At 45.0% G+C, this 17,070-nt stretch overlaps 1 protein-coding gene across 1 annotated transcript in view; it reads left to right on the top strand.

Annotated features, from left to right (window-relative positions):
• LOC137525257 (protein mono-ADP-ribosyltransferase PARP9-like) overlaps nt 1–15,060 on the top strand; it is a 193,677-nt gene extending 178,617 nt beyond the window's left edge. Inside the window, exon 7 of the mRNA XM_068246281.1 lies at nt 12,446–15,060. Coding sequence (XP_068102382.1) covers nt 12,446–12,756 — 311 coding nt within the window. The 3' untranslated portion in view covers nt 12,757–15,060. The remainder of the gene's footprint in view (nt 1–12,445) is intronic.
• Nucleotides 15,061–17,070: the final 2,010 nt, after the last annotated feature.

Genomic DNA, 17,070 nt, shown 5'->3' with positions numbered 1-17,070 from the left:
CCCAGACCCCCCTCCCAGACCACCCCCCTGTATGCTGTATACAGCTATATAGCTGCCTTACCCACTGATCACCTGTCTATCACCCATCTATCACCTGTCTATCACCCCTTGTCACCACCACCCATCAGCGCAGACCCTAAACTGTCCCTTGGGGGCACCTGATCACCCACACAGACCCTCAGATTGCCCTCAGACCCCCCCTCCTGATAACCTCCCCAGTGCATTGTTTACATCTATTCTCCCCTGTAATCACTCACTGATCTCCCATCGGTCACCCCCTGTGTCTGCCACCCATCAGATCAGGACCCAATATCTGCCCCGTGCGGGCACCTATTCAACCCCCCATAACCCTCAGATCGCCCTCAGAACCCTCCCCCCCCCCCCAATCACCTTCCCAGTGCATTGTAGTTGATTGTGCTGTAATTGTATTTCATTGTGCTGACATTCAGTTTGATTGTGCTGTCATTGTATTTGATTGTCCCGTGATTGTCCCTTGATTGCCCTGTGATTGGCCTGTGATTGGCTTTGATTGTCCCGTGATCGGCTTTGATTGTGCCGTGATTGGTTTGATTGGCCTGTGATTGGCTGTGATCGGCTTTGATTGTGCCGTGATTGGTTTGATTGGCCTGTGATTGGCTGTGATTGGCCTGTGATCGGCTTTGATTGTGCAGTGATTGGTTTGATTACCCTGTGATTGGCTTTGATTGGCCTGTGATTGGCTTTGATTGTGCCGTGATTGGCTTTGATTGCCCTGTGATTGGCTTTGATTGCCCTGTGATTGGCTTTGATTGTCCCGTGATTGGCTTCAATTGTCCCGTGAATTGAGTGCCCTGTGATTGGCCTGCGATTGCCTTTGATTGTACTGTGATTGTTTCTGATTGCCTCTGATTCCTCACTCGCCACCACCCCCCTGTCACTATCCTAGTGATCTAAAAACAGTGATCAGTTAAAACTGTCACTTTTTTAGTATCACTAGTGTTAGCAGTTAGGCCAGTTAGCTAGGCCCCTTTGTGTCAGTTAGTGCTCAGCCCACTGCACCACAGTCACTAATTAGCGTCATCACTGTCGCTAATCAACATTGGTACTATATAGTATCTGTAAGTGATCATTACTGATCGCAGTCAGATCTATTAGGGTCACTAGGATCCACACAAAAAACGCAGTGTTTGCCCGATCAGGCCTGATCGTTCGCCTGCACTTGCGTTCAGCCCGCCCCACCGCAGTGACAGAATTTTTTTTTCTGATCACTGCAAAAAACACTGTACAATAGCTGTGGCACTGTAAACCTCAGTTTTGATTTATTTTTTTATCAAAACTCAGTGACCACAGCTTTCTACCTCTCAAATACTCCCTTTTGCTAGGTAGGTGCTCTTTTTTTTCTGGGTAGTCTCAGAGGAATACCCCCTAAATTTAGCAGACCACCATGGCAAGAAAGGGGTATTCCGATGATGAGGTTCTCAGGTACATGGCCCAGTCGGATGAGGACGATTGGGACGCCTCATTCGACGAATCTTCCGGGTCAGAGTTTGAACCTGAATTGAGCAGTGGCTCACTGACCGATAGTGATGACGAGGTTGAGGTCCCGGCTAAAGCCAGGCGTACCACACCCCATGTTGTTGGACCGCAGGTGGCGCAGGATCGGCCTCAAGGGCAGCAGAGTGGTGTTCGTGCTGGTCTGAGATTTCATGGTGGGGCAGGCACCAGCAGCACAACATCTCCTGGACCTAGCACCAGTACTTCCGTAGACCCTGGTGAAGTGGCGAGCACCAGCATGGAAGTTGAAACTGGTTCGGTGGCACGTGCAGTAAGATCCCAGTCGCAGCCACCAAGAAGACGGGCCCGTACTACCCCTAGTTTACCAGAGGTGCTGGCAAACCCAAATTGGCAATCCCTTGATTCCGCCGCACCCGTACTTCCCCCTTTCACCGCCCAGTCTGGAGTCCAGGTGGAGACAGATAATCTAGGATCGGCCCTAGACTTTTTCTATCTATTCTTCACCCAGGATCTCTTAGACTTAATTGTGGCAGAGACCAACCGTAAGGCCACACAATATATAACCGCCAATCCGGAAAAGTTCCTTGCCCAGCCTTTTCGGTGGAAACCAGTCCAAGTTTCCGAAATGAAAATTTTTTTGGGCCTTCTCCTTCACACGGGACTAGTAAAGCAGAATGTGTTGCGGTCTTATTGGTCTACGGACCCAGCATATCATGTTCCCCTGTACTCTGCTGCCATGTCCAGGACGCGATTTGAGAACATCCTGCGCTTCCTGCACTTCAATAACAACGAAACCTGTCATCGAAGTGACCACTCTGCTTTTGACCGGCTCCACAAAATTCGACCCCTCATAGACCACCTGTCATCCAGATTTGCAGATGCTTATACCCCTGACCAAGACATATGCGTAGACGAGTCCCTCATACGCTTTACCGGGCGCCTTCGCATCAAACAGTACATCCCAAGCAAGCGCGCCCGGTATGGGGTGAAACTTTATAAGCTCTGTGAAAGGGCCACAGGCTATCTATACATCTTATTTTAGGGTCTATGAGGGAAAAGACTCAAAATTGGAGCCGGTCGGATGCCCTGACTACCTGGGGAGCAGTGGAAAGGTTGTGTGGGACTTGGTGTCACCCTTGTTCCAGAAAGGGTACCATCTTTTTGTGGACAATTATTACACAAGTGTGGCCCTCTTTCAGCACTTAAAAATCGAAAAAATCCGATGCTGTGGCACCGTGCGGCCTAGTCGCCGGGGCTTCCCCCAACGGCTCATTACCACCAGACTTGAACGGGGGCAGAGGGCCGCGTTGTGTGCTGACGACCTGCTCGCGGTGAAATGGAAGGACAAGAGGGAGGTTTACTTCCTGTCCACCATTCACGCAGACACGACAGTTGAAATTCAACGACGAACTCAGGTCATTGAAAAACCCCTTGTCGTCCATGAGTATAATACTAACATGGGAGGGGTGGATTTCAATGACCAGAGGTTAGCGCCCTATTTAGTTGCCCGAAAAACAAGACGCTGGTATAAAAAAGTGTCTTTTTACCTCATTCAATTGGCAATTTACAACAGCTTTGTTCTCTACAGTAAGGCTGGGAGAACTGGATCGTTTATTCAATTTAATAAACAGATCGTGATGGAACTCCTGTATCCAGGAGGTGCCGTGGCCCAACCCCAAGATGCAACTAGCCGGCTGCATGGAAGGCATTACACCTATCCAATTCCGAGTACCCCAGGTCAACGAATCCGAAGAAAACGCTGTCGTGTCTGCAGCAGGGCTGAAATAAGGCGTGACACCACTGTTTATTGTCCCACCTGTCCTGACCAGCCTGGCCTATGCCTAGGGGAGTGTTTTGAGAGGTACCACGAGCAGGTACACTATTAGAGAGTAGGGAACTCCACACACAGCGGTAGGCACACAAGGGTCTCTCAGTGCTATTTCACACTGCTGCGATGCGTTAGGGCAAAATGCCTAGCAAAAGTCACACTTTGCAGTCCCCCCTACACTTTGCGGTCCCCCCCTACGCTAGTGCATGCCTACGTTACTGCGTGGCTTCTGTGGCAATATCGATCGGCCCGGAAGTCATGTTAGTCTATGGCGACGCAGTTCATTACTAGGCCGAATGCTACTCTTGTGGTATTGCCTGAAGGTCTGTTTTGGACGATACGGTGCGGCGGGCTCGACCCACCGGATATGTCAATATGCAGTGTGAAACCAAACATCGGGTTTCCAGAGACCCTAATACACAGGGCTGCCAGAAACCTCTCCTTTCACTTGGGACAAATTGCGTAATGTACTTCGCCACAACTCTGTGCGATTTGCACTTCGCACATTGTTCCATGGGGGAGGAGAGGTTTGTCCTCGGGAGGTAAGTTAAAAAAAAACAAAAAAAAACAGGTAAGCAAAGAAGTTAATGTTTGGTTTGCAATGTTAAGTTTTTTATTAAAAAAGTTCAAAGTTTATTAATGTTAATGAAGTAATTGCTTTGCTGCTTGCTTGTTTTTTGGGTTTTTTTTTTCTCTTTTTCCATCCAATAACCTTCCAGGTGGACCGAGCGAACGACTAACCAGCTGCAGCACTGATGGTGCATCCTGACAGAACATTGCGCGTCTGTCAGCTTACACACAAGTCGGTGCATGCAGCGCTGCAGGACGAGATTTCTCCTCCGCAGTCAAAAAGATACGTTTGCCGAGGCATATGGGCCGAGGAGTGGTGTTGGGGTTTCATATGCTTTGGCAAACACTTTGTATCAAAAAAGAACTCTGGCAATGATTTGTTCATCCACATCGATCGGTGTGAATGGATAAATCTGGTTTGCCAGGGCATACGAGCTGGTGGGTTTGGATTTTTGGGGCGGCAGCTCCTATGTCCTGGCAGACGCCTTCCCCTCTTTATTTTTTTCAAATTTTTTTGGCAGATATTTTTTCATCCACATTGATTGATTGATTGTTTGACGTTCATTTTTCCTTTCAGCCCAGAGTGCATTACCCTTATGCCCAATATAAGGAGTATAGCAGAAACTCCTAATACTGGCCATACATGTAATGATTGCAGAGACCCTAAAATGCCAGGACAGACCCCACGAATGATGCCATTTTGGAAAGAGGACACCCCAAAGTATTCCGTTAGGTGCATGGTGAGTTCATAAAATATTTTATTTTTTGTCACAAGTTAGCAGAAATTGTGTTTTTTTTTCCACAAAATGTCATTTTCCGCTAACTTGTGACAAAAAATACAATTTTCTATGAACTCGCCATGGCCCTCATGGAATACCTTAGCGTGTATTCTTTCCAAAATTGGGTCATTTGTGGGGTTTGTTAACTGTTCTGGCAAGTGGGGGGGGGGGGGGTGCTAAATTGTAAGCATCCCTGTAAAGCCTGAAGGTGCTCATTGGACTTTGGGCCCCTTAGCGCAGTTAGGGTGCACAAAAGTGCCACACATGTGGTACCACCGTACTCAGGAGAAGTAGTTTAATGTGTGTACACATACCCATGCTGGGTGGGAGAAATCTCTCTGTAAAAGGACAATTGTGTGTAAAAAAAAAATCAAACAATTGTCATTTACAGAGATATTTCTCCCACCCAGCATGGGTATGTGTAAAAATACACCCCAAAACACATTATACTACTTCTCCTGAGTACGGCGATACCACATGTGTGGCACTTTTTTGCACCCTAACTGCGCTAAGGGGCCCAACGTCCAATGAGTACCTTTAGGATTTCACAGGTCATTTTGAGAAATTTCATTTCAAGACTACTCCTCACGGTTTAGGGCCCCTAAAATGCCAGGACAGTATAGGAACCCCACAAATGACCCCATTTTAGAAATTAAACACCCCAAGGTATTCCGTTAGGAGTACGGTGAGTTCATAGAAGATTTTATTTTTTGTCACAAGTTAGCGGAAATTGCTTTTTATTAGATTTTTTCACAAAGTGTAATTTTCCGCTAACTTGTGACAAAAAATAAAATCTTCTATGAACTCACCGTACTACTAACGGAATACCTTGGGGTGTCTTCTTTCTAAAATGGGGTCATTTGTGGGGTTCCTATACTGTCCTGGCATTTTAGGGGCCCTAAACCGTAAGGAGTAGTCTTGAAATGAAATTTCTCAAAATGACCTGTGAAATCCTTAAGGTACTCATTGGACGTTGGGCCTCTTAGCGCAGTTAGGGTGCAAAAAAGTGCCACACATGTGGTATCGCCGTACTCAGGAGAAGTAGTACAATGTGTTTTGGGGTGTATTTTTACACATACCCATGCTGGGTGGGAGAAATATCTCTGTAAATGACAATTGTTTGATTTTTTTTACACACAATTGTCCTTTTACAGAGAGATTTCTCCCACCCAGCATGGGTATGTGTAAAAATACACCACAAAACACATTATACTACTTCTCCCGAGTACGGCGATACCACATGTGGGACACTTTTTTGCAGCCTAGGTGCGCTAAGGGGCCCAACGTCCTATTCACAGGTCATTTTGAGGCATTTGTTTTCTAGACTACGCCTCAGGGTTTAGGGCCCCTAAAATGCCAGGGCAGTATAGGAACCCCACAAGTGACCCCATTTTAGAAAGAAGACACCCCAAGGTATTCCGTTAGGTGTATGGCGAGTTCATAGAAGGTTTTATTTTTTGTCACAAGTTAGTGAAAAAAAAACAATAAAAATCAATTTCCGCTAACTTTTGACAAAAAATAAAATCTTCTATGAACTCGTCATACACCTAACAGAACACGTTGGGGTGTCTTTTTTCTAAAATGGGGTCACTTGTGGTGTTCCTATACCGCCCTGGCATTTTACGGGCCCAAAACCGTGAGTAGTCTGGAAACCAAATGTCTCAAAATGACTGTTCAGGGGTATAAGCATCTGCAAATTTTGATGACAGGTGGTCTATGAGGGGGCGAATTTTGTGGAACCGGTCATAAGCAGGGTGGCCTTTTAGATGACAGGTTGTATTGGGCCTGATCTGATGGATAGGAGTGCTAGGGGGGTGACAGGATGTGATTGATGGGTATCTCAGGGGGTGGTTAGAGGGGAAAATAGATGCAATCAATGCACTGGGGAGGTGATCGGAAGGGGGTCTGAGGGGGATCTGTGGGTTTGGCCGAGTGATCACGAGCCCACGCAGGGCAAATTAGGGCCTGATCTGATGGGTAGGTGTGCTAGGGGGTGACAGGTGGTGACAGGAGGTGATTGTTGGGTGTCTCAAGGTGTGATTAGAGGGGGGAATAGATGCAAGCAATGCACTGGCGAGGTGATCAGGGCTGGGGTCTGAGGGCGTTTTGAGGGTGTGGGCGGGTGATTGAGTGCCCTAGGGGCAGATAGGGGTCTAATCTGATGGGTAGCAGTGACAGGGGGTGATTGATGGGTAATTAGTGGGTGTTTAGGGTAGAGAACAGATGCAAACAATGCACTTGGGAGGTGATCTGACGTTGGATCTGCGGGCAATCTATTGGTGTGAGTGGGTGATCAGATTGCCCGCAAGGGGCAGGTTAGGGGCTGATTGATGGGTGGCAGTGACAGGTGGTGATTGATGGGTGGCAGTGCCAGGGGGTGATTGATGGGTGATTGACAGGTGATCAGTGGGTTATTACAGGGAAGAACAGATGTAAATAATGCACTGGCGATTTGATAAGGGGGGGGGGGGTCTGAGGGCAATCTGAGCGTGTAGGCGGGTGATTGGGTGCCCGGAAGGGGCAGATTAGGGTCTGATCTGATGGGTAACAGTGACAGGTGGTGATAGGGGGTGATTGATGGGTAATTAGTGGGTGTTTAGGGTAGAGAACAGATGTAAACAATGCACTTGGGAGGTGATCTGACGTCGGATCTGCGGGCGATCTATTGGTGTGGGTGGGTGATCAGATTGCCCGCAAGGGGCAGGTTAGGGGCTGATTGATGGGTGGCAGTGACAGGGGGCGATTGACAGGTGATTGACAGGTGATCAGTGGGTTATTAACTGGGAAGAACAGATGTAAATAATGCACTGGCGAATTGATAAGGTGAGGGTCTGAGGGCAATCTGAGCATGTAGGCGGGTGATTGGGTGCCTGCAAGGGGCAGATTAGGGTCTGATCTGATGGGTAACAGTGACAGGTGGTGATAGGGGGTGATTGATGGGTAATTAGTGGGTGTTTAGGGTAGAGAACAGATGTAAACAATGCACTTGGAAGGTAATCTGACGTCGGATCTGCGGGCGATCTATTGGTGTGGGTGGGTGATCAGATTGCCCACAAGGGGCAGGTTAGGGGCTGATTGATGGGTGGCAGTGACAGGGGGTGATTGATGGGTGGCAGTGACAGGGGGTGATTGATGGGTGATTGACAGGTGATCAGTGGGTTATTACAGGGAAGAACAGATGTAAATAATGCACTGGCGAATTGATAAGGGGGGGTCTAAGGGCAATCTGAGCGTGTAGGCGGGTGATTGGGTGCCCGCAAGGGGCAGATTAGGGTCTGATCTGATGGGTAACAGTGACAGGTGGTGATAGGGGGTGATTGATGGGTAATTAGTGGGTGTTTAGGGTAGAGAACAGATGTAAACAATGCACTTGGAAGGTGATCTGACGTCGGATCTGCGGGCAATCTATTGGTGTGGGTGGGTGATCAGATTGCCCGCAAGGGGCAGGTTAGGGGCTGATTGATGGGTGGCAGTGACAGGGGGTGATTGATGGGTGGCAGTGACAGGGGGTGATTGATGGGTGATTGACAGGTGATCAGTGGGTTATTACAGGGGGGATAGAGGCATACAGTACACAGGGGGGGGGGGGGGGGGGTCTGAGGAGAATCTGAGGGGTGGGGGGTGATCAGGAGGGAGCAGGGGGCAGTTTAGGGAATAAAAAAAAAAATAGTGTCGACAGTGACAGGGAGTGATTGATGGGTGATTAGGGGGGTGATTGGGTTCAAACAGGGGTCTGGGGGGTGGGCAGGGGGCGGTCTGAGGGGTGCTGTGGGTGATCAGGGGGCAGGGGGGAAATCAGTGTGCTTGGGTGCAGACTAGGGTGGCTGCAGCCTGCCCTGGTGGTCCCTCGGACACTGGGACCACCAGGGCAGGAGGCAGCCTGTATTATAGGCTTTGTATACATTACAAAGCCTATTATACGCATTGATCGGCGGAATTCTGTATTCCTCCGCCGCTGCTAAGTGGCCGGCGAGCTGGAGGCTAAATCCCCGGCCATCGATCCCCGGCGGAAGATCGCGTCACGGATGACACGATCGCTCCGCCCATGCCCGTACAAGGACCGCCGCCTCTTGTACATGAGGCGGTCCTTGCGGGATCCACTTTCCGGCCGCCCCTGTGCAGTGGGCAGGTCGATAAGTGGTTAAGAGCATGCTAGATACTGCAAGGCACGAAGGGGCGATCACTGAGAAGGAATTTAGTTTCCTGTGGAGGGAGAAACTGGTCATGGCGACTTTTTATATGTTGCCAAAAGTGCACAAAAACCTACAGAAACCTCCAGGCAGGCCCATAATTTTGGGCATTGGCAGTCTGACAGAACGGGCTTGCCAATTTATAGACTATTATCTTCAACCGTTTGTAACATAATTGGACTCGAGATACGGGTGATTTGTTGAATCACATTGACTGTTTGAATGTTCCTGATGACTTTTTACTAATAACATGTGAAGTAGAGTCTCTTTATTACAACGTACGCAATGATGAGGGCATACGAGCCGCCAGATATATTCTGGAAATGGGTAATATTCCTAATGCCCGAAGATTGTTTATACTCGCCCTGCTGGACTTTGTACTTTGTACTCAAACACAATGCTTTTGTGTTCGACTCGCGCTTCTACTTGCAGGTCAGGGGGATGGCCATGGGCGCAAAGTGTGCGCCCTCGGTCGCCAGCCTGTTTCTTGGCTGGTGGGAGTGCGAGTGGGTGTGGTCAGAGTCGATGAGTCGGTTCCACCCCCACATTTTGGGGTGGTTCAGATTCATCGACTATCTCCTCATCATCTGACAAGGACCTCATGACCTATGCATTGAATTGTTTGAAACCTTGAACCATAATCTTGGTATCTTTCTAAAATATAATGTTAGTGATCAGGAGGTTGAATTTTTAGACTTGAAGATCAGGAAAAACCCTAAAGAAGAGCTCTCCACTACTTTTTTTCCGTAAATCTACTGCCGTTAATAGCTTGTTGCAGTATCAATCGCACCATATGGAATCAGTGAAATGGAATAAACCAATAGGACAGTTTGTGCGACTCCGCAGGAACTGTTCAGAGAATAGAGAGTTTGAATTAGCAGCCACTGACCTAAAAGAACAGGTTAAGGCGAGAGGTTATCAGAGGAAATATGTAGAAAGAGGCATGAGAAGGGCAAGGGCCACTCCGCGCACTGAATTACTACGGTCCAGAAAAAGGAACAGGGATGTCAAAATTACAATCACTACACCATACAATACACAATGGCAAGAATTGCGGAAAGGTTTGGAAAGCATTGGGATATATTGAAATTGGACTCTGACATCAGTCCTTTTCTTACAGATCACCCTAGTCTAACAGCAAAAAGGGCACCTACTTTAAAAAATATACTTTGCCATAGCCATTTTCAAAAACCAACCACAGGTGTGACTATTTAAGGTAGTTTTCCTTGCAGGTCTTGCAATGTTTGTGGGAACATGAGAAGGACTAAAATTGTTATAAATCGTAACCAGGATATGTCCTTTGTAAGTAGGGACAACTGGTGACTAGATTTTTTTCACATAGTGGACACCTTTTCTTTTTCCTTGTTTGTTTTTATGCACAGTATTTGTTTACACTTTTTTGCCGAGTGAGTATGGGCATAAACGTTTTCTCATGATTGTTTCCACGGGATATTCCCTCGGCTTATTCAGTGGTGTTTATATTTATTCAGTGTTTACTGTATTCGTTATTTTTTATTTTATGTTCCAGTTCACTTATCTATGGAAAGCACTGACACTTTACTTTTTGGACAAGCACGTGCACTTTTTTGAGGAAGTGACAGCCCCCATCCTCAATCAAGAAGACTGCCACATATGAATCGGGATCAAACATATTGTTACACGTTAATATAAATATATTTCCGCACCTTCATGTCTATTTTGGACGCATGATTACTTTTTGTCAGTGGCATGGTGCTGTTGTTTTTGTACTTCGCACTTTTTTGAATTATTATATACATATATTTTATATATATATATATATATATATATATATATATATATATATATATATATATATATATATATATATATATATATATATATACACACAGTATGTATATTTTTATTAATATCCAATATTAGCATAGTATCTCCTATTTTACCAGTAGATGTCCTCGGTATGCCAGTCTGTTCCTGTTTTCTTCTTGCTTATTGGCTTCAGCAATGCTGTACTGTCTTTGCCCACAAGATGACAACACATTTGATTTGCAACTTTGGTCTGCCCTTAAATCATGCTTTTCTGAATAATTGACTTATTTTCTATTTGATTATTTATATCTTGCACATTGGTGCTTTAACATTCTTAATATTTGATACTTAGCCAGCCACCCCACTGAATGCATTGTACTTCTAATTACTTACATCGGGTCAGCACCGCTCACGTTACGCGTCATTGTGTAAGAAGCGATGCAGAGGTGGTATGGCCACGCCCCCTAGCGTTACGTTTGCGGCGGCAGGGAAATGGATGTACTTAAGGCATCCCAATCGATTGTATTTTAATCTCCGAAGAAGCACCAGCGCGTGCGATACATGTGAGGTCTTCTCTGCCTTTTTGGACCTCAGAAGGGGGACAGTGCTTTAGCGAGGTAAGGTGGTTTGTATTCATATTTATTTTTCTCCTTTTGCTGCAGCGCTCATGTAATCATCATTTGACTTCATTACCTGATCAGGGAGATTAGCGTTTGTAGTGCTTTAGGTGAGGACCATTTGGATAGGATTATCTGGATATACCTGTATATATACCCCTACCTGTACTGAGATGGTTGTGTTATTGTTGTACAAACTGAAATACACACACATATTATAAATATATATATATATATATATATATATATATACCTCCCCCTTGTCCAAACTGGCAGTGTACTTGTTTTTAATATTTTTTGGGACACGTCCTTAAATAAAAATCTTTTGTATTTTATTACACCTTTGTGCATTTGTGTTGATGTTTAGACCATGGATGACTTTTTGTATAAATTGAATCCCTATTTTTTCCATGGATATGGATTGTTTGTTGCTGCTCCATCTTTTTGTGGCACAATTCTGTATCGGGAGATGCGGCCGCCAGTGGGAGGAGACGGGACACAGATGCTGCTGTGCGAGAATCTGTAGCATGCTGCAGATTGTCTGATCGCTCCGTACTGCTCCACATAACCAGCACGCAATGGAAACTGTTCCATCGCCTTACATTGGTTTCAGTGCATCCACAGTGCAATGCGTCTCTGTAGTCACATCGCACCATGTGTAATGGAAAGAGACCCATATTTGTATATCATGTCCAGTATTTTTCCCCACCCACAATATGTTGTGGCCACACCCACCCCTCCCTGCAGTACGCTGGTTGCACCTCCTGCCTATCCCCTTTTTGCTGTCCAGAGGTGCTCTAGATATACTGGTATGCTGGCAACTCTTGTACTGGGTCAGAAGTCAGTTTTTATAATGAAAAGTGATTGCGCTAAATTGGAAACATATTGTGTATGCCTGTGTGTATTAGGTGGTGATGTGTGGGGGGATTATTCATAGGAGTTATTTGGGGTGCCATGTTAGTAAGAAATAGCTCTGCTGGTATGAGTAACATGCTGGTCAAGCTTGACAGCTATAATCTGTAGAGACTTTCTGCCCAGTCATGGAGGTCTCACCAGCTCTGTGTGCATGTTTCCAGCATGAAGCCTGACCGCTACATCTACAGATCTTCTTATACCACTGCTCTCCTGTATGACTAGGCAATGGTAATCTATATATTCTTCTCTTTCTGTTTTTTACAGATACAAGGTATGGTCCAGGGATTTACTTCACACAGACTCTGAAGAAGACTCTAGAGAATTTTCAGACCCCAGAAGACGAAAATGGCCTCCTCTATATCCTCCTGGCTGAAGTCCTGACTGACAACATCGGTGAACTGAGGAAGAATATGCAGGTTCTTCACTTCAAACCTAAACCAGCAGATATCCTGGATCTGTACGACTCGCTGGTAGATTACAAGCTGGCACCTAATATTTTTATTATACTCCACAGTTTCCAGGCAAATCCGCAGTGTCTGTTCACCTGCAGACGCATTCCCTCACCCAGAGTGTAGTGTGAGGATGAGTCTCCACTCTTATAGAAGAGAGCAGATGGATGAAATGGAGTTTCATTCATATAGGAGGTGGAGCCAAAGCTTTTTAATAGAGAAATAAAATAAACTAGTGCCTTTAACCACTTGAGGACCACAGGCTTTCACCCCCCTAGTGACCAGGCCATTTTTTACAGTTCAGGCCACTGCAGCTTTAACTGTGTGCTGCACAGCCATACAACTTAGCACCCAAATGAATTTTACTTTCTTCTCTGCCCACCAACAGAGCTTTCTGTGGGTGGGATCTGATTGCTGCTGCAATGTATTTTTTTTTAATTAACTTTTTTCTTATTTAGCTTTTTAATAAAAATGCCTTTTTTTAAATTTCTCCCCCCCCAACATCCAATCACTATGATCACCTCTCAAAGGCATCAGGTGTTAGATGGTCCTGGGGTAGCCACTCTGCGGCCGCCAATTGACCTGAGGCGGTTGCAGAGTGGTTAAAAGTTAAACAATGAGAATATCACCAACTCTATCGTCCAACATGTTTGTCAACACACCCCAACTATGCCCACATGAAGTATATTGGGGATTCCTTCCTCCACCCAGGACAACACAAGATGGGAGGGGTTTTCTAGGGTGGTGCCCTTGGGTTACATGTAATCCTAGTGATCATATTCTACATATAAATATAGGCCTCAATTCTGGTAGCTATGTGAGGTAAATATTTTTTTGTAGGTAAAATATCTCATGAGGCATATTCCTCTTTTTTTTTTTACACCAATTCTGAAAGACTTTTCTCCATTTCCGATCATGAGGTAAAACATGAGCTAAATGCATGAAGTGAGGTAAAACATGAGTATTTCAGCGGTAATCATGCAGTAAATAAATATTCGTCTTTAATTGTCTTCCATAAGTTAGGATAGTCTTTGAAAGATTTTTTTTTTTTTCAAGGGGGAAGGTGTATTTTGATTATGTCGCAACCTATGAAAAGTATATTTATAGGCTTTATATATATATATATATATATATATATAGTATTTGGAGTTTTATTTGTACTATCTTTTTCTAACACAGCCTGAATAGGAACTCCACTAAAACAGCAATAGGAACTCCACTAAAAACTGCAAAATGCACACAAATTATTACCGAATGCTCGCTAACAGCTGTAGATAAATTTGATGAATCCTGAAATCAACTTATCGAGTTTGGTATTTTACCAAACTGTCGTTAACCAATTCCATAAGTCTTGATGAATCGAGGCCATAATTCGTTAGTGATGCATTCAAACAGAAGAAAGTGCAATTCATGAAAAAGAAAGTGGGCGTGGTTTAGCGTTACATTTAGGATTAGTTATCTCCTTCACTGCTCTGTCGTTATTCCTGTCAGATCATTGCTGACAGAGAAGATGGAGCCATGTGAAGTGGTTATGTATCAGCTGAGAGTGATTCTAAGGTGCAGAAGGGCAAGAATAAGGTCTGCAACCATATAAATTTGTAAGAGAATAGATTTATTTGCTATAACAGGACATCTGCATTTCTCTTGAATCCTCTTGTAAGAGAACACAGGCAGTGCCAGGGATAACTAATTTGCTAGCTGCACTATATTTTTTTTAGAAAAGGCTCCTATCAAATTGTGGGATTGTCCCAACCACTTCCAGAATCCTGGTCCAGGTGTTAAGCCCTATTCAGAATGTTGCTACGTAGTGCTCAAAGGACTGCCTTTTACCCACAATTCCATGGGAATCTTATGGCCTTGTGTTAAAGTACCGCTGTAAAATGGAAATATCGACACGTTACCGAATGGTTACCGAATTGTTATCGAATTCACACCGAATGCGGAAAAACCTTGATGAATACAACTAGAAATCGCTAAACTTCGAATTCGGTAATTTAACAAACTGGAAAAAGTTATCTCAAAGAGAATGATGAATCGAGGCCATTGTTAGGTTTGGTGTACTGTGTACTTTGCTATTTACACGAGTACATTTGTTCCGGCTGTGTGGTAATTTGGGCGTAAGGAGAAGCCAAAAGACAGCTCTCCCTGTTCTAGATAATCCCGGTGAATGTAAGAAACCTACTCCCCTACTGATTACCAATTTTTTTTTCCTTTGGTCGCATAATCCAGGGTCCAGCTATTGCCAGTACCCAGATTACAGAAATGTATGTATTCAAGTTGTGCTGTGCCGCTATAGCTGTAACATTATGGCCTATGGCAGCATCCGTAACAGGCACCAAAATGAACTGACTCGTATTCACACTGCCACGTATGAAAATAAACAGTTTTATTGTTGTTTTGATGAATAAAGGTTATACTTTTACTACTGAATGAGTCTCTTGTTTATATAATATCAGAACTCTCCATTATTGGCTGACATTTATATTTAGTAGAGAAATAATCTGGCCGGGGAGTTGCTTGGATCCTAAAAGGTCTGAGGCACCAAGAATAAAGGGAACGTGTGGTACACAAAACACGCCTGGGTAAAAAATGGACACGGCAATGATAGGATGTAGGCAGAGTCGACTGTAACGTAATGAGTGTACCTCAAGGCAGTGGGCCGAATTTCTTCCCAAAACACAAGTAAAGTGACCCTAAGGCCCGGTTCACATTGGTGTTTTGAGCCAAAAGCATCAGGTGAGTGGATCCGGTCTCCACTTCACCAGATCCGGATGGCTCAGTTCACATAGTGAAAACGGATCTAATCAATGATTGATCAATATCTGATCCGTTTTCACGAAGCAAATACATACCTAATCTTCAGTAGCAGCCGGTGGTAGAGGCGTCCTCTTCTTTCGCTGTGACTACACAGCGCGTCATGTGACTAGTCACATGGCGTGTCATGTAGTCACATGTTGCGGAAGAAGACAGAAACCTCTACCGCTGGCTGCTACAGAAGATTAGGTATGTATAAACCCACATTAGCCCACTCGCCCAGCTGCTGCACACTCCCTGACCCTCCCGTCGCTCAGGTTCGCGTCAGCACATGCCCGCATCCCCCGTGGAACGGTCAGTTTCTTCACTAGTGTGAAGAAATGTTCCATTTTCCATTGCCCCAATGCTGCTGCATTTTTGTTGGGATCCGTTCCGCTAAGCAGAACGGTCGGGAAAATTAGGGCCTGCAGCAAGTTTTAGGTCCGGGGACCGGAACATATCCGTACCAACGGACGCATGTGAATGGATCCATAGGTTAACATTGGATCCTTTCACATCTGTTCCGTTTGTACAGTATACGTTTCAGTTCCAATCCGGAAAAAAAACGCCAATGTGAACCGGGTCTAAGGCCTCTTGTACACTACAAATCACAGATCTGATTTGCGATTCCAATTTACCTGGATGCTATCAAAACAAGAAGAAAAACGCTGAAAAAAACACAGCTCGCAGGACTGATTAAAAATCAGAATCCCATGTAAAGTCGGGTCAAAATCGGAATCGCATGTAGTGTGCAAGAGGCTTGAATCAGACAACATTGTCTCCCTCAAAAACACACATATAATATTAAAGCAGCAATTTCCTAAAAGAAAAGAAAACACCCACAACAAAAGCAGCGATTCCCCCATGATGTCTTGCAACAGGAGATTCGCATCATAGATGTGCAGCCGATAATTGTGCAAAAACTGCAAAGATACTTTCACGTCAATATGGACCAGAATCTATGAGGAATTCCATGGAGGATTACTCAGCGTCCTGACCTTGCGCCGGGACAAAATGATCCTCCGGTCACCCACTATGGCTCATTTCCGGTATTTTAATGTCGCAAACTACTGAGACTGCGCTGCCCTGCTCCCGCTGATGTCACCGGGAGCTTCCGGCGCGGGTAGGTTAAACTCTTTTTTTTCTTTACAGTACTCCTTTAAAGCACAACTGTAATGAGAGGGATATGGAGGCTGCCATATTTATTTCCTTTTAAGCAATACCAGTTGCCTGGCTGTCCTGCTGATCCTCTGCCTCTAATACATTTAGCCACAGCCCCTGAACAAGCATGCAGCAGATCAGCTGTTTCTGACATTAGTGTCAGATCTAACAACATTAGCTGCATGCTTATTTCTGGTGTTATTTAGACAGTACTGAAGCCAAATAGACCAGAAGAGCAGCCAGGCAAATGGTATTGTTTAAAAATTAAATAAATATGGCAGCCTCCATATTCTTCTCATGTCAGTTGTCCTTTAAGGCAGTTTTAAAGGCAAATGCTGCAACAATAACCTCAAAATATTAAATGTAGCAATTATGACCATCAAATAATAAATGCAGCAGTAATTACCCCCACATATGAAATGCAGCAAACATTACACCACATATTAAATCTAGCAAATAGTACCCCACATAGAAAAAGAAGCAAAC

This window comes from Hyperolius riggenbachi, chromosome 7 (genome assembly GCF_040937935.1).
Source record: "Hyperolius riggenbachi isolate aHypRig1 chromosome 7, aHypRig1.pri, whole genome shotgun sequence".
In the NCBI taxonomy this organism is placed as follows: Eukaryota; Metazoa; Chordata; class Amphibia; order Anura; family Hyperoliidae; genus Hyperolius; species Hyperolius riggenbachi.
The sequence above is the reverse complement of the archived record's forward strand: the minus strand, read 5'-3'. Positions and strand labels throughout refer to the sequence as shown.